The sequence below is a fragment of the Falco biarmicus genome, chromosome 14, assembly GCF_023638135.1.
Source record: "Falco biarmicus isolate bFalBia1 chromosome 14, bFalBia1.pri, whole genome shotgun sequence".
Classification (NCBI taxonomy): Eukaryota; Metazoa; Chordata; class Aves; order Falconiformes; family Falconidae; genus Falco; species Falco biarmicus.
The window spans coordinates 6,476,934-6,504,196 of record NC_079301.1 but is presented as its reverse complement, the minus strand read 5'-3'; the positions used below and the strand labels follow the sequence as shown (position 1 = coordinate 6,504,196).

General features: G+C 35.5%; 1 protein-coding gene across 3 annotated transcripts in view; it reads right to left on the bottom strand.

The window, feature by feature from the left end:
• DIAPH2 (diaphanous related formin 2) overlaps window positions 1-27,263 on the bottom strand; it is a 243,940-nt gene that overhangs the window by 184,304 nt on the left and 32,373 nt on the right. For all 3 annotated transcript variants that reach the window (XM_056359368.1, XM_056359370.1, XM_056359369.1), the window contains 13 exons: window positions 26,498-26,637; window positions 26,108-26,182; window positions 25,953-26,022; window positions 24,491-24,627; window positions 23,438-23,546; window positions 20,691-20,801; window positions 18,446-18,564; window positions 17,382-17,498; window positions 16,190-16,308; window positions 14,701-14,765; window positions 12,728-12,832; window positions 9,573-10,247; window positions 3,080-3,194 (listed from right to left, as the gene is read on the bottom strand). In XM_056359368.1, the coding sequence (XP_056215343.1) occupies window positions 3,080-3,194; window positions 9,573-10,247; window positions 12,728-12,832; window positions 14,701-14,765; window positions 16,190-16,308; window positions 17,382-17,498; window positions 18,446-18,564; window positions 20,691-20,801; window positions 23,438-23,546; window positions 24,491-24,627; window positions 25,953-26,022; window positions 26,108-26,182; window positions 26,498-26,637 (1,957 nt within the window). The remainder of the gene's footprint in view (window positions 1-3,079; window positions 3,195-9,572; window positions 10,248-12,727; window positions 12,833-14,700; window positions 14,766-16,189; window positions 16,309-17,381; window positions 17,499-18,445; window positions 18,565-20,690; window positions 20,802-23,437; window positions 23,547-24,490; window positions 24,628-25,952; window positions 26,023-26,107; window positions 26,183-26,497; window positions 26,638-27,263) is intronic.

Genomic DNA, 27,263 nt, shown 5'->3' with positions numbered 1-27,263 from the left:
CACATGTTGACTATGTTCTTGAAAGAATATAAAATGTGTTTCTATTTATCTTTCTATCATTCTACTGTAATACACTGGGAGACCACACCAAGAAACGGGACTAAAGCAGAAAATAAATTTGATCTTAGATTACGCTTTAAATAAGTACTTTGGGGATTAATGATCTATCTGCCTGTGGCTGTTAAAACAAAAGGGATTAAGAATGGTGAATACCATTTAATGATTCCCTTTACAGATAGAAACTGCAGAAAAAAAGTTGCTTGTAGGATGCGATTAGAATCTGTGCTGCAACTAAATGCTCTGAGACTCTTCTTGACTTCTAGTAGGCTTTCAATTCTTAAGAAAAACTTGAAGTCAAAGCATGACAGTGCTGACTTGCTCTACTAGTCAGCCAAATAAGATTTTAATATCCTGGATAAAATGCATTAGCATTTTTAACACTCTTCCTATCCTTCATTATGGCATATTGTTTTCTACAACAGTTAACCAAGAACAACATAAGGAAGAACAGGAAAAATACCTGCAAGGCTATCACCACAGTGAGCTATTTGGAGTATTTCTGTTGTTCACAGTTTGAGCTGTGCAACTATGTCAACAATAATTTCTTCTCGTATGAAACCGGCAGCTATGTCAAAATTTCAAGAGAGTTTTTTTCAGCATTTTTAATGAAGAAGCTTTTCAGGAATTCAGAAACATTTCTTCAGATTTCTGATGAAAGTCTTCAGCTCAAGGCAGAAGCTTGTCATTATCATTATGAAGAGTTTCATTCTGTTGTACGTGTTAATCTGCTGCTAGGGGTTCTTTCCCTTAAAGGTTTTCCTGTCTTGCTGTCACACTAACATCACTGACAAACTCCACATCATTTTAACCTCACTGAAATGCTATGAACCAAGAATCTATCAAACTTCTGTTTGAAAAAAAGTGTTAAATTACCATCGATGGTGCTTTTGTATTACTGCGTGTAATATCTGTACATTTAGAGCAGTACGTGGGAAGCATTGTAAAAGCAGAATACTAATGGCTCAAATGCAGTGACTACTGAAAAGAGCATGAGCTCTAGGTGAAAGAACAGTCTATCTTACGAAAAACACAGCTATGACTAACTCTTCAAAGTATTTTTAAAAGAGCACAGAAAAAGACACATTCAGAAATAACTCAAATCTACACAATAAATGGTTCAGGAAAGTTATGCTCCTCTGAGAGACCTTCCTTAAGTTAACTTTTCAAACACTGTATTGGTATAAAATGAAGTTCTTATTCTTGAAAGTCAGACAACAGCCAGGACACCACAATCAAACAAACCTCTACATGCAACTTAATTATCAAGTAACAAAATCCTCAAATTAATTGACAGAAGCGACAGCATTCTAGTGGTTCAAATTAAAACAAAAGACTCCCTATGTTTAAAATACAAAGCATCACACGCATCGCTAACTCCCAACGCCAAAATGTTAAAGTAAAAAAACAAACAACAACAACAACAACAACAAAAACCAAACAAAACCACAAAAAAACAGCAGCACAAAAATTCTTCCAGTCAGTACACACATTCATTTCTAAATGCTGTGCTTGCATACTCAGATTTGGCCTTTGAACACTTGATACATCTGACTCCACCTACCTTCAAGAACTGCACATCCAAAAAGTATTTCATATTCTAACTGGTTGATCAATGAACTAAAGATTTATAGCTAGATCAAGAATTCATTCTTTCAGTATCTACCTCTTCTCAGACTCTAATTTTTTGGGCTTCCTCACTAGCTCTTAAGTAAGTTATCATTGAACCATACTTCAACAGTACTTCTTATTTTCAGTGCCTGAAACAAATTACCAGTAAATGGCCAAATATGAAATAGCGATCAATTGACGATTAAACATTGATAATAATGAAAAGACTTGAAGAGGCTGTGTGTAGCTTCAGAGGTACTCAAAGACCATTTGAAAGCAATGAAAAGCTGAGGATAGTATTGAAGTATCAAAATCATAACCAATATTCAGTTGTTAGAAGCTGCTTTCCCCACTCAAGATACAAATATTATCATTGTATCACCTATTGAAGGAATTAAGTATTTGAGAAGTTGATTATTTTTCATCTAAAACCAACAGCAGAAGAGCTGTTTACACGATACGCTGCGCAGCCGCAGTTACACTTGTCAAAAAGCTGCAGCATACCTTTTATTCTCACTGTATTGTTCTCTCTAGTAGTCAAACCGACCCATTTCACACTGCGTTGCAACAAACAAAAAATTGGTAGACTGACTTCTTTCCCATGGTATTACCCAAACAGTATAAGAAGTGCATATTCACACATTCAACCCTTTGAAAACTAACATATCATTCACTAACAACAGTAACAATACAGTTTAACTGTATATATCTGGGGGGGGGGGAATGCTTCTTAGATCACATGACAAATTTCAATAGTAATTGAAGGAGTATATTTAAAGACTTTTTTTCTTTAAAGAGCTGCATACAGTATAAAAAAATAATTGAGCAAAGACTAAGGACACAAACACAAGAACTTTGAAAAGAATGATAGTTTCAAACAACTTGTTCTTGAATTGTAACAGAGGACGTATTACAGTGTTGTGATTTTGTGATTCAACTGCTTATTTTAATTGCTACACTCTAGGTCTTAGTTGTACTTCTAGAGGACTATGACTTAGCTGAGTGATAGAAGCAAATTTTTGTTACACAACAAAACCTCCACGTGTAGAATATCTGAAGGAACCTGACAACTTAAGAGCTCCCACAACTAGGAATATTAATGCAGGTGAGCATGATTTTAGGATTAATTTCAATTTAATTACACTTTGAAGAAAATTCACATCTGTCTGCAACATACCCTGCATTTTCAAGAGGTATTATTACCTCTTCAAGTTCCTCACATTGTGCTATAAAGTGAAGGAGGAGCAATTCTTATAATGGACTTCTATGCTTAGTAAAAACACAAGTTTTATATGATCTTCCTGCTATAAAACCGTTACATGCATTCCATGTTATTGCAGAAATCACACTGATGTCATTGCACAGTTTTAAACTTAATAAAAGCATAATACAAAGTAAAAGAAGAATGTACCTTTCATTTGTGTTCCAAAGGTGAGCGCCAATTTTGCAAACAGTTCTGGGTTTTCATATTTATCTTCTTCAGCTTTTACCCAAAAGCTGTTTTCTGCTATCTCTTGAGGCTCAATCTGAAACAAAAATGGCATCTCCATAGTTAATAACTACTATTTTCAATAGTCAAATTAAAGCAAATGCTACTAGACTTTTGTGATAATTGCACTGAATTGTTAATGTTCCAGATACGATGCTCCCTTAAGGACGCTTCCCAAACAAAACGCCATCAGATCAACTGCCCTGTATCTACTCAACAATTTTTATTTTATTTCCCCCTTTCAACAAGTTTTCCAAACAGCCTTGATAACATGCTGACACCTAAGTCTGAAAATTTTCCACCACTCTCGATTTCTAGAGAGTTCCCAAAATCCTCACCACTGGTATGCATCCTTGCTACAACTGTAGAAAGAGTTTTCTTACACCGCCAAAGTATTGAATACCTTATTTATAAATTACATGTCAATGTGGACCTTTCAGTGACTCAATATCAAGACTGTAGGAAAAAAATATCTTTTTAAATACATGAAAATTTAATACTTAATATCACTTTTTTTAAAACGTAGCTTCCATTTTTCAAATGTAAACACAGATTTCATTACAGTACTTTACTTGATGTTGGCTATATTAAAAGAAGAAAGTAGTCTACAATACAGAGGCTGAAAGTCAATTTGACTTTTCATGTATGATTCCCAACAGCTATTTTGTTTTCAAAATACATTCTTCCTGCAGTTCTTAAAGTGTTATCAATTTTTGTTTACAAGTTTGTTGAAATGTCAATTAATTTTCAAGGGCTATTTGACTTCAAGATGATATGCAGGTAATTTATCAATACTGTATTTGTTAACCTCACTAGGATTTCACTACAACGCATTGGTCCTCCACCTTTTACCATATGATCAATCTGTTAATGTGTAGCTGCTTTACCACCAGCAGCAGGTAAGACTTTTTTTAAAACTACCTTAATCCAACACCAATGGTGAAGACAGTTACAACAAAAGGCAGTAAACAGTAAGAATTTAATTTCCCAAATGATGGCTCCTTAAAAGTGATGATCAAATAGACTTTTCTTTTTCAGTATGCAGGAGATTTTGGCACCATTTCCAGAGCACTTATGCAAAAGTGTCCATCTGCAGTTATTTTCCATTGTCATACAGAGTGTTCACATGTACACTTTATAAATTATTTCTATAAACACATGAACATAATTGATTACAATGAAATTGGCTGCAGTGACCAATACATGTTATAACCTAAAAAGCTTATTTTTCTACATGTTTACAGGACAGTAATCGAGTGTGTTGCAGTTACAGAACTAGTGCAAACAACTCTAGAATCAGATATTACTTAAAAGGACAGCTGGGTATAAAAAGCACAGATTATTTGTATGGCAGGAATTCTTCTCTACTTATGGGAGATGCCTAAATAAATGAAAAAGAGAAATGAACTGTAGGAGAGAAACTATCCTAACCAGACAAAGCATAAAGATTCTAAGACAAGCAGCAACTTCAAGAGAGTATTATATTGTCAGTGGCATACAGATTTTATCACCCACACCCCACACCCCGTGCCAAAGAAATGGGCAAAATATGTATATGATGAAACCTATATTCTGTAAGGAAACAAATCCAGATGGAAATACCCAAACAGACACAAAAAGTTAAAATTAAACTCTAAAAGTTAAAGATAGTAACAGAAGCTAATTGAAATAACAGCCACACAACATTTTCTTAAAAGCCTAGGGGGAGGTGGCAATGCATTTCTAAAACATTAGAGCTACATTTCAAAAAGAGAAAAAACAGGTTGTAAAGTAATCCAGAAAATTGTATGATAGATGGTTTGAAAAAAATAATCTTCTAAACAGAAAGACAAGGACATTCAATGGTAAAGTATCTCCAACAGACAACAAACAGTTCATAGAAGGGAAAGAGAATTTTTCTTTTTTATAAGCATTTTAAAGGTTACCATACTGTATAATTCAAATATCCTAAGTGTACACGAACTAAAAGGACTTTTATATGGCTAGATTAATTTAAAAAAAAAAAAACAAAAAACAAAAAAAAACCCAACCAAACACCCAAAACAAAAACACCACCAACCCCCAAATCTCTGGATTCCAAGACTGGGTAATGCCAGATTCAGTCACACATGAGCATCTATTTTAGTATGACAACTGATATATTCCTGTTTCTTTTAGTAACACAACTAGACTATTTAAAACAGTCTGGTTTTTTCCTCCAAAAAAATAATATATTCGTGTGGCTGACAGGAGTTTAAAGATGTTTCGTACAGATGAACAGCAGGACTATATAATTCCTTTAAAATTCAGAAGCTTTAAAGTTAATATTTGTTTTCAGAAAAATGTTCAATTTTCTGGAAATACACTGAGAATCATATGTAAACAAACAAAATATACCCCTCCATTTTGCTGCACTCTACAGTTACTTTTAACATCAGCCTCATCTACAGTTCTCTATAATGGGCCTGAAATTCCCTGTCATACTGTATGCTATAGCACTAAGAACACACACTGATGTGTGTTAACCAAAGCCAAAGATTTCAGGTCTCTTTTCCCCCCAGATACTTTCAATTCCTCCTCCCACAATAAAGAGGCAAAGTTATCATTTATGCTTACATGCAGATTATAAGTATTACAGACAGAAAAAGTAGGGAGTTTTAAACTTATTTTAACATTTCCTGTAATTGATTTATTAAAACATGGTCAACTATTTTGAGTATCCTTCTAATCATTCTGAAAATCTGTTTTTAAGCTACTACTACTAGATACACTTTCAGATTATATTGGCATATCTCCAAATATTTTGAAATCCAATGGCAAAATACTAAAGAGCAGTTATGAACATTAATTCTGCTGGTAAAAGAAACCATCAATTGATATGTCATGCATTTCCACACTGATTTTACCTCAACATTCTATATTCCTCCTTCCAAAGTTAGAAGGATTAATCATTGGTGATACTGCTCTTACTTGTTACTCCGAAGAAAGAGCCATTTCAGTATGCAACAGTTCAGAATTCAAAGGAACACAAAACCTAAGTTTATTTTTTAGTTAGAAAGGCGATTAAGATCACTTATTCAAATATATCAGAGGACAGTCTAGTTCCTCCTCCAACAGCAAACACCTGTCGGTACTAGTTCTTGAAAGGTTTTGCTTGAAATGGTGATGGTACATATTCAGAAATTATACAAAGCTACTTAGCTTAAATCATCTCAAAAACCCCATGGAAAAAACATTTCCAAACACGGTTCAGTGCTGCTCCCTAAGACCATCCATCGCTACGTACACTCTTAGAGCTGAAATCCCATTGTGTCTGACAGGGTCGATCAGCTACGTAACAACCTCAATGGACATACGAGCCTTGTGCCTAGCACTACTGTGAGAACAGCCTACAACAGACCGTCATTTCTGTGCCAGCACGTCATTCATTTCAGAGGGTTTATATTGAAACGATGCAGCATCCTTAGCCAGAAGCAGCACCTGGCATCCCATGTCATCCAGCTCCATCCAGGACAACATGACAGCACTCAACTTTATAGAAAGATGTATATCTACATCCATATGAATTTCCTTACATTTCTACCAGCTGTGAAACATCCTGAAAAAAACTTGCACTACTTCAGGGTACAATTTAAATTGCAGGTTCAACAGTTGTTTAATGTTAAATTGCAACTTAAGGTCAGCAACTTCAGTCTGTAGCCACTTCACTTTTATCAGCAATTTGATTTTACTAAGTTCTTAGTACCAACACACTATTGAGATGGAATATGATTTTCAAGAAAAGTGTCAGACACTACTCATAGTACAAAGATTTCAGTACCTTGACAAATAAGCAGCAGATATCCCGTCAAACTACACTGAAGTCCGAGCTAGAGCACAAACCAGATAGCATGCAAAATATCAACATCCTGTTTTGATATGCCTTGATGATTTGGTGATCTATGTGTTTTTTTCCTACAGCAAACCTCAATACAGCTATCACCTTTTATACCACTAAAAAACTGCCAATCACAGACTGCCTTTAAGATGTGATGGTTTAGTCTTCATGATAGATGCAATTACCGAGTTCCTCATATATATTTCATTTATGTGGAAGGAACAGAGACTATACTGATGAAAGAGGGATTTTAAAGCAACACATACACAAACACACACCTGAATACCAGCACTACTTCTCACATCACGAAGTGACCAACTATATTGAGAGGCGCTTAACTAGTAACTGCTCCTACAGGTTAGGTTACAAATCAGAGACTGTGCTTTGTGGAGGTTTTTTGTTTGTGGGTGGTTTTTTTTATTTATTTTTATTTTTTTATTGCTCAAGTCTTTATATTTTATGATGTTTTAAAAAATTAGTTTTTATTAAATGTAACCCTGTTTAGACTCTGCATAAGCCGACATTCTTTGAAGCTAATGGTGCCCAAGCATTTCAACCCCATAGCTCCTGCCAGAAGCTATAGCCTTGCCCTCACACACTACGAACTTGAAACAAGAAATATCTCAGGTTAAAAACCTACAATTATCATTATACCACAGATATCAGCATTCTCTGAATTTACAACTACAAGAGACACCATAAACTTCAAAGGTCTTTACATGACATGGCATGCAGTTATCTATGTTTGAAAACTGCTTGAGAACTATTCCTAATGGTTCAGATACATGTATGCAACTGAACGCGAAGCCACAACTCATGCCCACTGCACCTGCAGAACATTGCCCCATCTTTTCATTTCAGTCGCCACAGCTTTTACACTCTGATTTGATAGAGACCAACAATACAAGTAACTCCGCAGAACTATAAAACCCACTGAACGTTCACCCACTGATTATACTCCACATACCTCAGAGGAGTCACAGATGTCCTCTCAGAACCACCCTCATGACAGGGCCAGAAGAGAAAGAAAACACAGCAGTCACCTACTGCCATCTCCTGCTGTCGTTACATAAACCTACTGAGCTTAGCAGACATTCCCTAAAAGCTCTCACGGGGAAAAAAAAAAAAAAAAAATCTCTCACTCAGCAATGTGCAACCCAGATATTTTAGAAATTTTGTATCGGATCTGTATTAGCTTCTTGGGATACTAATCTGTCAAATGTTAAATACAAATTTCTGTCAAGATGAATCTCATTTAAAAATTCATTTCAGTATACAGTATCAACTACATTTGTAAAGTAAAGGAGGGAGGAGGAACATCAGCTCCGCAACTCTACTAGAGCCATGACTTTTAACTAAAATTTAACATTAAACCACCTAATACTAAGCCAAATGCAGTAGTAATTTTATACAAAACTAGATAGCTCAAAAATCAGTCTAGTAAGAATTTCTTCAATGTTTACAACAAAACCTCATGTTTAGTAACACCATTGCCTTTAAAACCTTCTGGTAAGCTTTGCAACTGTTAACAAGGTAAATGCCTGCCTTTCTTGGAAAGAAAAAACACTGTTAAGTGTATTTTCTAATACAACTATCTTTGACAGACAGGTAGGGTAATGAAAGTCAAATTTCCTTTCAAAATTGCAGAACATATCACAAGAACAACAGAAATTTGGACACAAAATTATTGGCTTCATTTCTTAATTAGATCCTTTGATTTATAGTAAATTACCCTATTTATTCAGAGGACTGACAAAACAATTCTTAACCTCATGTTAAGACATCAGCCCTGAAACAGAACATTTTAGTAGCTTAAGTGTGTATGCTTACTATCATGGTAAGTATAGTTATTCATTTTATTAGGAAAAATTAGAAATTTATAGAAGGCATAATCAAATCACCTTCTCAGCACCCTTTTTTATTACTCAAACACAGCTACTAAACCAACAGCTGTAGTCATCCCTTGACTCCAGACCCTTCTTTCTGTCAACCGCCAGATTGTCAAAGTTCCTAAATGGCAGTCTTCCCAGCCGTCTTCCATCCAATTGTCTACTTCAAGATTCGTTTTCCCAGGCCTTAAAACCCAGCAATCCTTTAACTCAACTTTTTGCTGAACAAAGGAGTAACATGATTTCCAAAGTAAACATTTTAATTTCTTGGTAATTTAGATCTGCTTTAAACAAGACATTTTACCTTTGAAGTGCTCACGTGGCAAGTCAAATACCAATTAAGAGATAAAAACACGTAGAACTTAACTCAAAAGAGTTTCAGCCAAAAATTTTGAGAGCTGTTAGCTACAGGCATCCCCAGAATATGGGGTATTACAGGCTCTTAGCAGCATTAAACAGTTGAGATTACCCCATAGCGTAAGTTGCCTCTGAAAACCAAAACCATCTTAATCATAACCACAGCCTTAAAAATGTTTTGGATAAAGAATGAAATTAATTCCCCAGACTCTATGAGTACTATTAATAAACTAACATCAACTCTAGCACATCGCATCCTTCTTTCTCAAAAGCCACTTTCTACCAATGAGAACAAAAAAAACCACTGCTATACCTTCGACCAGTTGATTCTCTTCATTGCGACTTCCAGCTTATACTTCTTCTTCTCCTTCATCCCATGTGGTAATGCTGGTATCACCGGAAAGGGAGCAAAAGGAACACCCCCAAGACCTGGTGGCATTGGAGGTCCACCAAAAGGTGGTGGTGGAGGAGGGACTGCTCCACCAGGTAGCGGAGGTGGTGGAGGTGGTACTGCTCCACCAGGTAGCGGTGGTGGTGGTGGAGGCATCATTCCACCAGGTAGTGGAGGCGGTGGCGGAGGCATCATTCCACCAGGCAGCGGTGGTGGCGGTGGAGGCATCACTCCACCAGGCAGCGGTGGCGGCGGCGGAGGCATTGCTGCACCAGGCAGCGGTGGCGGCGGCGGAGGCATGGCTGCACCAGGCAGCGGAGGCGGTGGCGGAGGCATGGCTGCAGGCATGGCTGCACCAGGCAGCGGAGGCGGTGGCGGAGGTGGAGGAGGTATGGCTCCACCAGGCAGTGGAGGTGGTGGAGGAGGAGGTGCTGCTCCACCAGGTAGCAGAGGTGGTGCAGGAGGTATTGCTTCACCAGGTAGCGGAGGCGGCGGAGGAGGTATTGCTCCACCAGGTAGTTGAGGCGCTGGAGATGGTGGTGCATTCTCACTTGGTAGGGTGGGAGGTAATGGTGCTGCTTCTGTCAGGCCTGGACCCTGAAACATAAAAGAGGAATTACTTTCATTGAGGAGGAGGTTTAATACAAAGTTGAACCAACCAGCATGTTTTGTAGTCAACTGTACCTCAAGAAAGTGAGAAATGCAACCATTGTCCTATTTAAATAAGAAGCAATAACAATAGATTTTACCACATACCATAAAACTGCCAAATAAACTGAATAACCTGGCATTTTTATAAAAACAAATTGTTCCTGTTCTAAAGAAAGTTTAACAGTAGCAGTAACATTTAAGTAAACAGAACAGCACTTTATATCTTACCAATACACAAAACATTTAACCCACTCAGGATATTCTGGCAAGCTGGGGCAGACATGGCAATAACCACACTGAATTTTATCACTAATCTGCTGGTGGAAAATTTTCCACAGAAATCACTGAAGCTGTTATTGCAGTGCAAGAGGTTATGGGATTGCAGCTGTTCATAACTATGCTGACATCTTATTCGGGGGCGAGGGGTGGAAAACAGACACCAGTTAAGGTTTCTTTTAAATCTGTCTGCAGTTGTTTCTGTGGTGATAGGAAGAAAAAGCAGTTGTAATATCCATTCTAGTAAGTTGTGAAATGAACAATGAAGAGAAACTGCAGTGTGTTAAATCATCAGAGACGTTTCTGTAGCGATAACATGATCCTAGCCTAGTACAAACTCCTCACAGATTTTTGTTTCTCAAGACTGTCTGTTAAAAAGCAGCATCAGGAGCTATGCACAAACTGCCAGCAAGCTCATACTCTATTTCCTCTACTAACTTTTTTTTGTTATAATTATTAAAAAAAAAATAATAATTACAAAATTACGTAATATAGGCTGTTCATTTTATCTGATTCGTATACTGTGTCCCTACTCAATTATTTACTGTTTCTAGTTTAAAGGAAGCAAGATTATTTTTTTAAAAAGAAAAGCAAGATTTAAAAAAAAAAAATCAAGCTGAGAAAAATCTGACGGCATTTAAAAACAAATGCTGTAATATATTGTATGCATAGCATAACACAAGAGAAAAAAAAAGCATAGATACTACATATTTAAAATGTATCACTTGTAATTGTACCATTATTATGGATGAGTTGTAATATCTGGTTAACCTGACCTGTGTTAGAATCAATAACAGAATTAATAATTTATTAGACTAAAAATAAGTGTTTGGCTTTGCAGAAAGCATGTGGTTTCTTGGCTCATGAACTATTACACATTATAATGCAACAATTGGTGAAGAACTCATTAAAACAGACTGACAAATTTCAGCGTAACATTGTCTTGTAGATATTTATAAGAAACATTAAAATTGCTATGAATGAAGTCTGAACAGAAGTGTCTATGTTGGAAAACAGAGGAAGAAATCATAAACCACCACAGGTTGCAACAATGACCTGTATTGCTAGCAAAGGACACAATGACAAGGAACAGTAACCCAACTGTTAAATGCGATATAACACGCTTACATTAACATGAGATGGCATAGACAACTTCCCAGCTGCAGACCAGCATCCTGAAAGCAGGATGATAGCAACCAGGTTATATAGTACATCACACAGTGTTCTTCCTCTTCCTGTTCTTCCAAACAGGCAGTGAGATCACAGGCATTAAGATATCCACTATAAAGAAAAAAAGCAACAGGCAGACCTTGCCTAGCATTGAAAGAATAGGAAATAAGCCAGGTTGTGTCAAAATATCAAACCATAGTATCTGTTGGTTCCTAAAGGGTACAGATGACCTGTCTAAAACCCAATTCACTGCCATTGTACAAAAAGAACCCAAGAGATGTGGCAAGGGCTCAGCGGGCAATACTCCTGAAGTGACAGATCACTTTGAGACACATCTTTAGGGCTTGTGAGCAAAATTTATGAGGAAACAAATGCAGGTAAAAGCAGCTTTGCTGAAGCTAAGTATCACCTTCCCCTTCCATAAGGTCTTGCATTTTTTCTTACATTTACTGATGAAACTGTATAAAACTAATGTGATATTCATTTTAGAAATGGCTACAGTCTGATACCCAGAGCTCAAACAAATATTGATGTTACCAGTTGCATCCACATGCTGGCTGAAAGGTATGTATATTGTGCACACATGGCTATTAAGATGTCCACCTTTGCAATTCAAGTATAAAGCCTTATGAAACAAACACTTTGCAAAACATACAGAAGTAATAACGTTAAGGCATAAACAAATACTTGGAGGAAAAAAATGTCCAACTGTATGCAAACTTTTCATATCCTAAGGAACTGTTTTCCTCAATAAAGCAGGTTCTCTCTAACAGGTGTTGAATAGATAACTATTGAAAAATATTACCAGTGTTAACGATCCTTAGTAGTTTATGCTGCCTTAAAAACCAATCAATACACCTACAGTATACATTTCCAGACTCTACAGAGACAATATACTCCAGGGCCATTTCTTTTCAATTCTTAAAATAAATAAATGAACGAACTCAACTGTGGAACTTACTGTGATATTGTTTTATTACCTGTGCTCGTAGCTGCTTGATTTCTGTTTCAAGTTCTTTAATTTTCTCTTCTCTTTTCTGAAGCTCTGCTTGTGCCTCTTGTCGAGCAGTGAACTCTTCATCAAACTGTAATGATTAAGCAATACAGAAGTGTTTGCCCATTAATGTCCACAGTAGAAACTTTATTTTCAGGAATTCTTTGAACAATATCACAATTAGTACAACACAGACGCACTTTTCACTTTAGAAAAAAAAAAGTACTATTTTTCCATTACGTGTTCTTCAATTATCACATAATTTCTTTCATCAGTTTAGCAAGGATTCTGAACCTCTCACATCCAGCTACTTAGTACAGCTGAAGTTCAACAGGTTTTCTTCCCTCAACAGAACTCTGCAAACTTCTCAAAGTAAACTCAAACACACATCTCACGCAGCAAGCTTAAATCTGAAGAGATGTATGCAGCTTCAGCATCATCATCCATGAAGTAACGCAAGAAAACAGGTATACAAATAAGCTAGTGATCACTTTAGTCTACATGTCACCATATAAAACTTAAGTCCAGTTTACAACATGTTTGTGAGATATCTACTGTGTATTATAATCCCACTACTATTTGCTAAACCTTAGAGATAATTAGCAGCTTTAAGAGCTGCTGTTACTCACTCTTCCACAAGACACAAGTTATCGCTAGGATGAACATGTGTTGACTTCTACTGACAAAATACATCATGATAAATAACTGTCAAGGAAGCATCACAACAAATGGCTTTCTATAAAGCCTAGACACCATAGCTCCTATTGAAAATATATCCACATATAACACTGAAGACAGAAAAAGTAATGACTTCATTCAAACCTTCATTTGAAATTTGTAATCATAATGTTCAAGAACATGTACTTTCTTCTGGCCTGCAAGAGGCTTCTTACACCACACCAGCAAAAATCAAAATTTTCAATGCTTTGAATACACAATAACAAGGTATATGAACTTTAGTACTACTGCAGCTAACACAGTACATTCAGCATTTCATATCCTTAGACAGGGTGTGATAAACTGAGATTAACAAATTATCCATTAACATAATCTAGGAAATAAAAATTCAAGTAACTTGAGAAAACACGTTGTATAAAGGTATTTTCAGCACAAACACCAACAGTGATGAAGTAGAAGCACAAGCATCAATTTCTTTAGAAATATCCCCCCAAAAAATTATTACAAGAAATACACTGAGCTGCAACTCTTCCTACAGGAATAATTTTAAATGTTTAATCTCTTCTGTATCCAGTCATAAATTAAATCTGCCCATGACCAAAATACGACTTAGTTATCAAGTTCCTCTTAGAAGAGGACCGGAGCAGAGGGATCAAGTTGTTAGCAAAAGAGGTTCCAAAATGCACTGTAAGATTCCTAAATGTGAGTAATAAGGAAATAAGGTTACGCTCCGTCATAATGGAATACTTTACCATGGGCATTATTAGGAAATAAAGCAGTATTTTAATGTTAGCATCTCTGTGCCTAAAGAGTTGATGCTTTTTCAAACACTGAATGACACTGCTTTTCAGTAACTTTTTTCAGGTTCTAAAACAAAGCTAGATGAAGAGCAATGACCACTTCCCCCACCTTGGTTTTTTTTTTGTTTGAAAGCATATACATGCACTGTAGGTATTTAACTATGACTAAGTATTTCAGGAAAAAAAGCAACAACCAAAATTATTGTCATCAGTTATCTACATCAGAGGAATATATCTGAAGATATGTACAGCTAATACTACTCATCTGCTTTCAAATTCAGAGTAAACTGAATCTGAGCCTTGCACACACACACACATCGGAAAGCCCAAAACTTAAAGAGCTATTAAATGTGAAAGAACATCCTGCCTGTAAGATGCACTATCTCCACATTTCCACTAAGTTTCTACTGTGAAACAAGCCTACTGTGCTCCTGTCAGGCTTCTGTTCCATACCTTAAAAAGAGTGATGACTAGGACTTACCTTTCTGGAAAACTCTGCTGCTTTCTTTTCACTCTCTTCTACTTTAGCTTTGTCCACACATGCATCTAGTATTTAAATAAAATACCACACAGAAGTCAGATAAAACGTATCACAGCCATCAAGTGCCTTCCAACCATAATTACCCTATGACCCCATGACACAAAAGCACCAGACAAAAAAAAATAAAATACAATTAATAACTAAGTCAATCTGAAAAAGTATTTGGTAAATTATTTTCATGTACAAAACCTGTAAATTTTAAAAAAAGTGTTAAAAGACACATGACCAAGAAAGTTGAGGATGAATCATCCTAGTTGTTCTGCCTCTGACACATGCCAGTTTGCATGCCCTTCTCTTCTATATTAATCTACTACTAAATAACAACAAAGAATTCTTCAGTAAGTATGAAGAAATAGTTACTTCTGAGGTTTCAAATCAGAAAGCCTCCTTTCCAGATTAGGAATCAAAAAGTCAAACATTTCATTATTTCAGTAAAATTATTCTGTAGGCAAGGAGGATTTGGACATATGGTAAAGCACAAGCTTTTTTACTCAATGGTACAAAGCACTTCTATTGACTTTTCATGCAGTGTAAAACATTTTATAGGTGAGATAAACAGAAGTAACTATATATTATAGGTAGGAACTGGCATGGAAAGGCAAACCAGTTATTCCTAAAACTAGTAGGTCAGTGGAAACAGAAAGCAAGATCTTACTGTAAGAATAAGTAATCACGTTCCTAGAGTCATAAGTGAACAGAAAATGCAGAAAAATTTCTTAGATATGCAAGGTACCTTTTAGAAATCAATTCCCTGCCCCCACCCCCAAAGTAAACATGTACAACATCCTTTCTTCATTCCTTTTGTCACATCACCGAAAACACATTTTCCCAAATGAACGCCTTCTCCAATAATTATTTCCCCTATGAAATACTTACTCCAGAGATGCCCTTGTATTTCAATACCATCTACCCCAATCTTAAGAAAAGCATAAAAACTTCTAAATGCTGATAACTACCATTTAAATGATATAGTATTTATTCAGCTGCTTTGTTCCCACAACCTGAACATCCATAGTCCCTCAGTGCTTTAAATGATTAGTTCACCTTCAACAAACCTCAAATACTTAGAAAGCATTACAGAAAATATTCTTAGAATGAACCATGTAGCAATTATAAATCCACTAACAATTAACGCTTATGTAAATTTTGCTATTTTTAACAGACCTGAAAATCATGGGGTTTATGAACAAGCAAATATATGGTTATTAAGACTATTGTCTTGACTTATATCTGAATACAAACTTGGACAAGCAATCTTTGTCAGTGTCATTATATTAAAGCGTGCAGCCTTTGATGTGGTCCTGTACCTTACATGCCTATTTCCAGAAAACTGAAAAAATTCCACAATCAGTTTAAGTCTAGACAGAAGAATACGAAGAAAAATACACACTTCAGTAAAACAAGGAAAAATTGCTTATAGTATACAAACCAATAAGATGAGTAAAATCCACGTCCATTCTTCCTCTGCATTTAAAATCTGGGTCCATGCCACTGCAGTGCAATACTATCTGTGATACACATTCTTCTATTATCTTGTAATACTGAGGTCTAACAAAGAAAACATTTTACAAGTTAATAAGAACATGAAAAATCACTTATGCAATGTGGAGAGGAAAAAAAAGTGCAACTTTAACTCCTAATATATGAATTGTACAATTGCTGGTAAAAGGATCAAGTTAAGAGTCATCTTTGCACTTAATAAAGCACTGTTTTCAGTTTCTCAGAAGGCTATCTGAAATTCAGGACTCCACAAAATACACTTTTCATTTATCCTTTGCCAGACAATAATCAATACAACGTCTTTATTATTTTCAATATATGCTGCAAGAATTATTTAGCACATTCTGAACACAGTGAATTCCATCAGGCAACAGTACCAGTACTCTATTACTTAGAAAATGAGTTAATTATTCACTTAATTTCTTGATGTAAATCTCTGCATAACATCAGGAGCATTTAAGATTAGGAGATTCTGTGCTCAAAGTTATTAGTTCTTACCAGCACAAGGTATTACATCTCAATTTCACATATCAGTGAGCTCTTAAAGTAGCAAACCCTCAAAGCTAAACTCATGATCTTCCAAATTACAGAAGTTATAAAAATTTAAGATTTTCTCAGGTTATAATTTACTTCTTAATTTTATCATCTTGCACATGAATTGTTTTTATTATCTTTTTACAATTAAAAAAATACTTCTTAGAACAAGTTTTTTTTATGTGGTACTTTGACACTGCTAAGACACTCTGAGATGCACATAGGAAGCTTACATTGAAAAGACAAGATACAAGGCACTGTGGAAGTCCTTTCAATTATTACTTATATAACTGACTTTCATATTCTTTGAAGTCATGAAGTTATCAAACTTGTAAAAAGGAAAAGGTGCTCAACGAGTTAAGATATTTCAGGGTGAGGGTTTTAGAATGAGGTTGAAGTCTTTGAAATAAGCATTATTTTATTTAACAAGATCTTTTCAATATTAACATTGGGCAGGAAGATAAACAACACATCAGTAACAGAGCAACTATTCATGTGTAATTATGAGCTACTCTGTTTACCAGGGTCTTGATTTCTATCCTTCCCCCTGCCCCCTCGAAAATTCAAACCTGACAGCCAACACTTACCGGACATAGTAATCACTCCTGATGAGAAGGAAATGTTGGAGAATTGACAAGAAGTAATTTTCAGAAGAAGTATCTTTCAACATATTATACAGCAGATGAAATACTTCATTCACATCAGTGCAAATATTGTTAAGGAAACAAAAGGACTTGTAAAACAAAAATTAAAAACAAAACAAAGACAAAAATCCCCACTACACAACGAAACACCCACCCCACATCCAGTTACCTAGCTGTTCATATTGTTCAAGTAAAACCTTTCAACGCTCTGAACTACTACCCCTGTTACTAAATAGTCCTTTTCCACTATGATTATCCACAGAAACTCTGACCCCTTTTTAACAATTAAGACACATTTAATTACTACTCAGAAAAAACGTACTTTGCACAGAGTCCTCTAAACATATTTTACACAATGGTTTCATTTTCATTCTGAAGTGAGCCAGGCTATTGGCAAATACACACTAGTAAACCATTTTAATTTCTTAAAGAAGCAAATTACCTGTAATTACCTGTTCTGTAATGCAACAGCATTGCTTGTTAGTGATTTTATATTCCTCTCATTGATTGCATCTATCTTATTTTGCTTCTTAAGTACCAACAGTACCCTTAAAAACTGCAAGCAACCATTCTGAACTTTGGTAATTTAAAATTTACTGCTTCACCACAACTAGAGAAGGCATGCATCTTAAGTGCTTAAGAACATAACAGAAGTTTTGTTCCAACCTAGTTATCAAAACTCATTTTTCTTCAAATTTATAATCTGCCATAGGTATAATTTTATACCTTCATGTCATGCAAGCTAGAGTTTAACTTAGTAATTTTATTTACGAAAAATTAATTCAGTTCCCGATTATTTGCATTTGACAGGCAAACTTCAGCAATAAGTTTCTAAAAAAGTTTTTAATAAAAAAGAAATTCAAAGAAATCTGCTTGAGAAAGTCCTTTGTAAGATACACAACTGTGACAAACTACACAAGACCATTCTAGCTTATGTTTAATAAAGTTATTAAATGGTGCAACAAGTTACAGCACCATTTCTATAAAGGCATTTCTATAAAGGATATTCCATTTCAGCTCTGATATCATTGAGACGATGTGACAGTTCAATTAAGTCTTCTTCTTTGTTCTCATCAAACACTCTCAGCTGAATATCAAGCTCTTCATTATCCTTATCTTTCAAGCCCTATTTTTCAAGGCATAGTATATCTTAATTTTCCCTTTTTTAAAGCAAGAATTCCCCTTTTCAAAGATTATATCATGACATAATAGAAGACATTAACCTTTGGAACAGCAATAAGCCGTAACTCGGTGCCTGGGGTTTTTTTATTATAATTGCACAGCTAAGAAAAATTAAGGCAAAATATCAGCAAATATAGCAGGTATGGGCTGCAGAACAAACATAAAGCCTTCTAACTGAGTTGAGTTCTCTTAAAGGGACAGTCAACTTATGCTTGTTAATGTCAGAGTTTCTTTAAAAAATAGCATAAAGGTATTTCAAACCGTTAATTAAAGTTAATTGAAAAGCCTAAAGAAGTGTACAGAAGTTATGTTACAGTTTCTGTTATCAATCTAGATCATAGCATAAAAACATCCACAGTACACAGTAATACTGAGTATTAAAAAAAATACCCCAACACTAGTACTGGGAGCAGGGAAAAATTTGTTTTTCTTCCAAGAAATAAAAGCAACTTCTCCAATATGCTTAATAACCAAGTTTAGCTTCCTACTGGGCAAATCATAAAAAAGGAAACCAATTCAAAAGCCATTAGTGGAAATACACCCCATACTTTCAATGAAAACTGGCCTGGAAATGTCATAACTGCACATGCACAAACTGAATGGCAACCATGTATGTTCCCCAAAAATATAGGAAGTCTTACCAATTCTCATGTTTGAAAACCAGGTAAGGCTACTGTGAATGTGGACAGATTATTAAGATTATTAATCCTTCTCCTGGCTGTTTTTTTGTTCAATAAACTCATTTATAAAGGCCTTGAAAATTTACCCTTAAGCACAGATATGAGCATGAAGTATTTTTAAGATGCTTTATCATTAAGAAAGTTGCTTTCTAATGCAAAAAAGAAAACAAACCCTTTACCTTGGAGATCCATTGCCTGCAGAATAATGATCTGCGTTCAATGTGTATTTAATTATTATCTTACAAATAAACAAACAGCAGGATGGTATTGACTAAGGTGATACTATAGCTTATATTAACATTAGTTAAACCTACTAGCAACAGAACTGCAACACAATAGCTGTTAAACATTTTAGAAAATGTTATCACTAAATATTAATTGCTTTTAAACTCATAATATCTGCATGTCAGTACACCCTTCATAGAGTTTTCTGTCATGATTATTACTATTCGGTTTATTTGCCACCTAACTCACACCCAATTCTTAAAAGATTTTACACATTTATGATGTAAACTGACTTTTAATACATTAAAAAAAACTAAGCCTTCAGGCTTTCATATGTGCCACAGCAAATACACAGTAGATCACAACTAGGTATCTATGTGACACAAAACCTAAATACATACCCTAAGAATAATTAACATACACTCATCAGGAACAGTTTCAAAGCTGAACGTAATAAATACTGAAAGTTTTTATTTCTGACTCATGTTAATGATTCAAAACTTTGTACCTCACAACTTACAGCAGTATAAATTCTGCTTCGGACAAATATAAGCAGGTACTCTTTAATTTCTGTCATCTTTTGTGAGAAACTGCTTAGTAGCTTAATATATATTGATGTCAGCATCAGAATGGTTTCTTGGTTATAAATCTACCTGTAAGCCACAAATCATTCATACACAAGCACTCGTAAAGACATACTTCCACGCAGCTGCAAGAAGACATGCAGTCTCAAATACAATAGAGTCAATTTGATTTTTCCTTAAAAACTGAAAATGCATTTTCAGAAGGCAGATTACATAAAAACAGATTTCACAGAAAACAACAGGAACGGCATATACAAAGAAAGTTAATCCAAAATTGGTTCCACAGCCAGATTCACATTCACTGCCTGTGCTTTGAGCTCATTATGCTAAATTTGACTACCCCAATTTAAATTCTAATATATTGACTTATTTCAGCTACTATTCTGGGTTACATAGCTCATGAGAGCCTACATTTGCAGCTATGCAGAATGAAAGCAGGTTTGGATTGATAGCCCTTTCCAGGTCTGACCTTCCCCACCTCCATCTTTCACATCTGCTGCTCTCAGTGAACCAATTTTGTTATCGTCAACATTCACAAACAGTTGACTGAGATCATCAGTTCCTATATACAAATTACTTACAGGCAGTATTTTCTTCAGGCCACATCGTAAAAACTCATTTCTCAAGTGTATCCTGAAATCAAGTTCTTCTGGAGACGTAACAAGGGCATTGATGAGCTGCATACATGCTACCTGTTACCAGAAATATAGGCAAAAACTTTTAGTATGTATAGAATGAAAATAAATACTGCCTTTGACTATTTCAGTTTAATTATAAAACCAAATATCAAGAGAAGGTGTTATTTATTATGCAGCACACATGCAACATTTTGGTTAATTTAGGCAATATCAAACACTGCTTTGTTTTCATATCATGAATGCTTCTGCCACGTCAAAACTGTATCACATAAAGGATCATACTTTATTTCAGAAAGTTATTTCCATACTACAGCTCCTTCTGTTCCTCCACAATATTCACCAATTCGAAAAAAACCGTGAACTGTTTATACAGTAATTGAAACTTAAAAAAAAAAAACAACAAAAACACCCATACACAAAATAATTCACATCACCAGGTGTCTTTTCTACTCCTGCACAGCACTTTCGCAAAACGCCTAAAGTCTCAGGATACTGGCTAATGCTTTAATTGAACAGCTGTGCGCTTTAATTGATTTACTTTAAAACAGGTAGACAATAGCATAATGCCAGAAGTGCTGATCCACGTTAAAAGACTGAAATGGGACTCCAGGGAAATACCAAGTTTGGAAAAAGATGTAAACTGCAAATAGATGTAGCATTAGAGAAAAAAAAAATTAAACAAACAGAAATCAATAGCTGCAGAGAAAAATAGTCAGATAAAAGCGCCCTTCCTGTTTTAATTACATTCACTATTTAGTTTTAATGAAACACCTTATGGAGTCTTAAATTTCTATTAGAAGACTCTTTCAAAGGCACTCCCTTTATATAGCTGCAACTTCAGATAATGTAGTATCATCATGCTCGCTTGAATGATTCTTGTTATTTTACTACTATGACATGCCTTAACAAGCCAAAGTACATGTCCAATTTGAAATTAATAGAGAGAAGAGGTGCCATCTGCCCTGATTGCTTTTGCCGGAAGAGACTGGCTTAATGGCTTGTGCTAATACGTTACAAGTAAAGAATGATTTTGTCAGAAACAAGTTAATGAGTCTTGCAATTGTACCTTTACTGACGTGTAAGTGAGGTTTCAGGGGTGGGGGGCAGGTAGGTTCTGTGGTCGGTTTTGTTTGCTTTCAATCAACAAGGTCATAAAGTAGGAGACAACTTCAAAATTGATTCTTTTGTGATAGCATAATTAAGATTAGATGTCATTTATTGAAACTTCTTGAACATCATTAACACATCAGCTCTGAAACAATAACTACTGATGGTAACCATAGCATTAAGATAACTATAGGAGACATACATATGATCTAATAATGGAAGAAGTTATCCCTTCCATGCAGCTACACCTGCCCTGCTTGCATTCTATTTTCCATATCTTTCAGCCATGGTACCTGAAATACAAATTTTAACAATACAGATTATGTATCAGTACTGTATTATGAGAAGGAAATAAGTCGAAGTCGTCCTTCAGCAGAATATTCAGCCACTTGGTATCTGTGCAAACACTTGTAGTTACCAAAAAAACCGACCCCACCAGAAAACCCAAACAAACAATTAAAAAGGCTTGCATTCTAACAGCAACCAAAGATTCTTGGGCTATTCAGGTGTATAGAGAGAATAAAAAAAACCTGTCTACTGACACACAAGCAGCAATGAACAGGTGATGTGGGCTGTGACTCAGTTAAGATTACTGGCACAGGATACTGTTTATTATCCTATAAAAATCCTAATCCTTTTAAAAACTTGCTAGATTATCCCTAGAGATGCACTAGTGGCTGATGACGGGCAGGTGTCAAAGACACATCAAGGAATGCACAGTTCTTCTGTATTTTAATACGATCTATGCTTATCTATTTCGTCATTCAGTAATATTACAAAAAAGTGAACTACACTGGAAGTATATGCCTGCCACAGGTACTTTAAACAGCAAGATACTTGAAGTGTGTGCTCACTTAAGGCATTCCAGTTGTAGTTCTAATTAAACTGAAATACTTCAAGAGCACAACACAATTTTGTTTTGTCTTTTTACAAATGCATTACTTCGATGGAATCAGGTCAAAGCCACAGGTACAGGAGTTTTTGCTTACTTTGGGTAAGGCAAGATTGGGAAGAAAGAGGGTGTTTAAACAAGCGATGCAACTTAAGGATACTTTTTCAGGCTCCTTCCCTAAAGCCAGGGGACATACAGGGAGCACTGCCTCCCAGCTCCTTAAACTCCAGCTTCCTCAGGGCTCCAGTAACAATAACTAAAACATTTTGGGGGCAGACTGAGAGCTCGAATTTTATTGGTCCATTAAACCACATAAAACTCCCGGTCAAGAAGATAAAGTAGTGACAAAGATAATAAAATGCTTTCACAGGCTTATGCCTTGAGCGCTACATCTGGCATCCAAGAAAAGGAGTATGACTGTTTATCCTCTTTTTATTAAGGCCAAGACTTTTTATTTCTATGCTTGGGACAATTAAGTGAGTTTCTTGCTTTCATACCGTGAAAAATTAGAAAATCTAGTATCAGCAAGCTACTTCTATTTATTTTTCTTCTTTTACTGAACACTGGAGTAATACCACTAAAATATTTTGCTGGTAAATAATTTCAAGATCATAAACTGATACACAGTTTTCCAGTATCTTAGATCATTTCTTAATTATTATTAAGCATCAAAAAAAAGTAGTAAACCCACCTGCAGCTGTAAGAACTCATGGTTTTCCAGTCCTTCAACGATCTGAGAAAAACGTTCCCTATTGTGCCTTTCAGCAGCAGTTGTTATAGCACCTAAAAGCTTGTCCAGACTAAGAGAAAGATAAACTGTCAAAAACCACACCACAGCCAACTTTTTCCTTATAAAGATACTGAGCCCACTATTTACACAACTCCAGACTTCACTGCGCTGAAGAGAAACTGAATGCATTTATCTACACTTACCTATATGAAATCGAAAACCAACCAAGAACCAAGTGTCAAAAATATCTACAAGATTAACGTTGAATTAAAAAAAAAAAGGTGAATGAATTTCTATGTTATTGTGACATTCAGCTAAGAAACAACCAGTCAGGAGGGGTGGCGGGGTGTGCGTGTGTGTGGAATCACTACCTTTGCAAGACTGTGCACTTGGCGCTAGCTAATATTTTAATATTTAGGAGTTCTAATAAATAGTCTTTTCAGAAATTATAATGGTTTTATCTATTTCTTGCATAGAAGACATGAAGTTTGCCATTTTTAATCTTCAGTAAACTAAGACCCTCAATAACTCAAAGTAAACGCGTGCCAAATATCTTTGTTTTAAAAAGGCCCACGAGCATGTGTTACGTAACTCTATCACTTGAACTACTCAAAACTTCAGCTATAAACGTAAGCTTTTTGCCCTGTCAAATCTGTTATGTTTAGGCAGAAAGGTGATATTTTTCAAAAATCCATACATGTATTTATTGCTATACTATTACCTTCAAAACTAATGAAAGATCTTAACATGTGGTGTCAAATTAGCACTTTTCAAATTTAATCAAATTCACCTCCCCTCCTCTGGGGACGTGTCCCTACCTCAGCCCCCCCACAGGCTCAGTAGCAGATTAATATTGGATTAATGTATCAAAAAAGGTGAAAGTCTCTTCATTTTAACATTAAGAAAGTAAAGACTTCACAGGTTATGTTGTTTCATTGACAAGTTCTCACCTGTGTCCAAACTGACAATTCATGAACATGAAAACAAAATAATCTGTTTCGGTATCTTACTTACATATTTTCCTCTCCAACAATGCAGATAGCAGAAAGTATTTTCACTGTTTCAGTCATCATGTGTGGTTGCTTTGGATCAATTGCTCTTGATAACAACAAGAGACTTCTTTCATCTCCTAGAATCCTTTGCAATCCGTACTTAAAGAAATAAAAAGTTTACAGTGAAAAGATAGTATTTGCTTTGAATACTCATAGTCACCTTTGGGCTTCAGATCCTCAGGAATCCTCACACGACTCCCCCCCATATGAAGTCTAGCAATACTCTACTAAAACCTTCTGGCTATTACCACTGGGGGACACAAGTCAGTCTTTCCAACCTTACATTTGAGGCTTTCACCTAAGGAAAAGTCAGTTCCTAAGCAAGATATCATAAACTTCTAAAATCAGGTATCCACCAGAAGACAAATCCATTTTTATTTGCTATCTATATCTGAAACACCTCAACAGCGTAAAAAATTCATTCATTTTTTTCCCCCATAATTGTAACAAGTGCTGGTTAAGTCAGTATTTTCCACACACTGGCTAACAGAGGTTGAAATTCTTTTTTAAACAACTATCTTCTTTTATTGTCTATTCTATTTTACCTTCTGTACATATAAACTTGTACACATTAACATTTATTTTAAAGTAGCATTATTTTCCATTTTCATTAACTACAGGATAGTTGGTAAATCAGGTATTTGTTTCAAGTTATGATCTAATTGTAGCAATAGCAGGGGGGAAGCATGCAACCATTTAAGTTTACTTTTCCCACTTCAGACAAGCTATTCTTTGAGATTTTACTAAACTGAGTAACAGTAGCTAAAAGTAACTTTAATGCACAGTTATATTTGCTACAGTGGGGGGAAGAATTAATCACTATAACACTTTAGATTTTGCTATGAATAAAGAAAAATTACAAGTTTAACAGACCAACTTCTAGAAAGAATACTTCCACTTTGTGAACTGGAAGAACCCATATCAGAAACAAGTTTAATACAGCTTAAACTAGACTGAAGTTTTATCTTTTACCTGCTGCCTACCAACTTAAAAACTGTAGCTATTAGCTAAAGATACTAAGTCATACTGAATTTAAAATCAGGTGAAGAATACATTATATTAACAAAAACAATTATGTATTGAAAATTTATTTTAGCAAGAAATAATTTACTTTCAATTTCAAAAGCAAATAATTCCAAATTCACTTACGTTAAATTCACACTATCACCCTGTCTGCAAATTATTTTGTTAACTATTACTGATTTTTGGAAGCAAAACTAAAAAAAAAATGCATATTCAGAAAGGCTTATGAACAAGACTCTCAACAACAAGTTACGCTACATTTAAGACCTACATTTCCAGAGTCAGCAGACACTGGATATACCAGCTTTCTTTCTTTTTCTGAGATTCAACATGCTACAGAGATCTTGAAGTCAACAATAAACAATCAGGCTAGAAGTATTTGAATTGAAAATATCTCTTACTTTATTGTTCATAAATGCTCTGAGGCACTGAATAAGTTTATGTTGATTCTTCTTATCAATACTTTCTTGCCTTCAAAGGGAGAGGAAAATAACGTAAGTACAAACGATCTTCACAAGGTCCCCCAGCCCTCCCTTCAAATGATCCGAGTCCTTACTGTTTCTTGTCCAGAAGCTTTTCCAATACATCCAACAGAAGTCCAAGGCCTTCGTGCCCAAAATTGTTAACCCAGCTGGAAAAAGGAAGAAAAAAAACATAAAACTTGCAAAGTTATGTCTCCAGTACTGCTTGTACATCTCTATAGACACTGCTTTAAGTCTCAAGTTGTTGAAAACCTGTGTGAAAGGCAGAAGACAGTGCAGACAGCTGCAAACATTTCACTCATCCTTTTCCAATGCTGAGAACTACTTTACCAAACCAACAAGCATTACTCTAATGACCCTGGTTTGGGGGGGGCAGGGCGGACACAGACGACAACACTCACACAACTCTCTATTGCTTCACAAAAACAGCATGCTTAAAAAGTACAGCAGAAATTATTACTTACCTGACTGGATTACTGGTTAGAGACACTCTCAAAGATTCTAGACAATTAAGAAGCTTTTCCTCTGAAATGCCAGATCGCAATTCATGAATATATTCTTGCGAGGACAGTGTGCATTCATGTTTGCTGTTTTTCAGTCCACCCTATCACAGAAGACAAAATGCTGCCTGATGTTATACTGATCATAGTAGCATTTCGATGACAACACTTAACACCAGTATTTCCATGTGAGTTTTAAAAATCACTGTTTTCCCTGTATAACTAAGAACACCTGACTATATAACTAACTATAAAACTTTATAATGAAGAACTAACTACAAGGTATTTCAGTATTATAATATCCAATAGTCAGTTTTTAGAGCTGTAGTATTCAAACCTGTAAACAATACACAAAACATTTTGCCGAAGGGTGCAACTAATCTTTTGTACAGCTCTGACAAGTTGCAGAACAGGAGGCTTATCTCAGAAGAGTGGTTATGATTAATATGCAGTTCGTAAAACTCCTTAGCTCTAAACGGTCTGTTGAAGGGAACCTGATAAAGATGTCATGGGTTAAAGGCACTATGAAGAAGTGCCTGACCTAGAACAGGATTTTTAAGTATTTGGGTTTAATTATATCAGGAACTTCTCTGACTACTGTAATCTTCTATTTGTCTCACTTTTAAAAAGCTACCCTTCTTATGAAGTTTCTGGTTTGTTCTTTTCAAATTCTTACCATTCATTTTCCAAACATGACACTAAGTATGACTGTGACAAAATGACTTGTCTA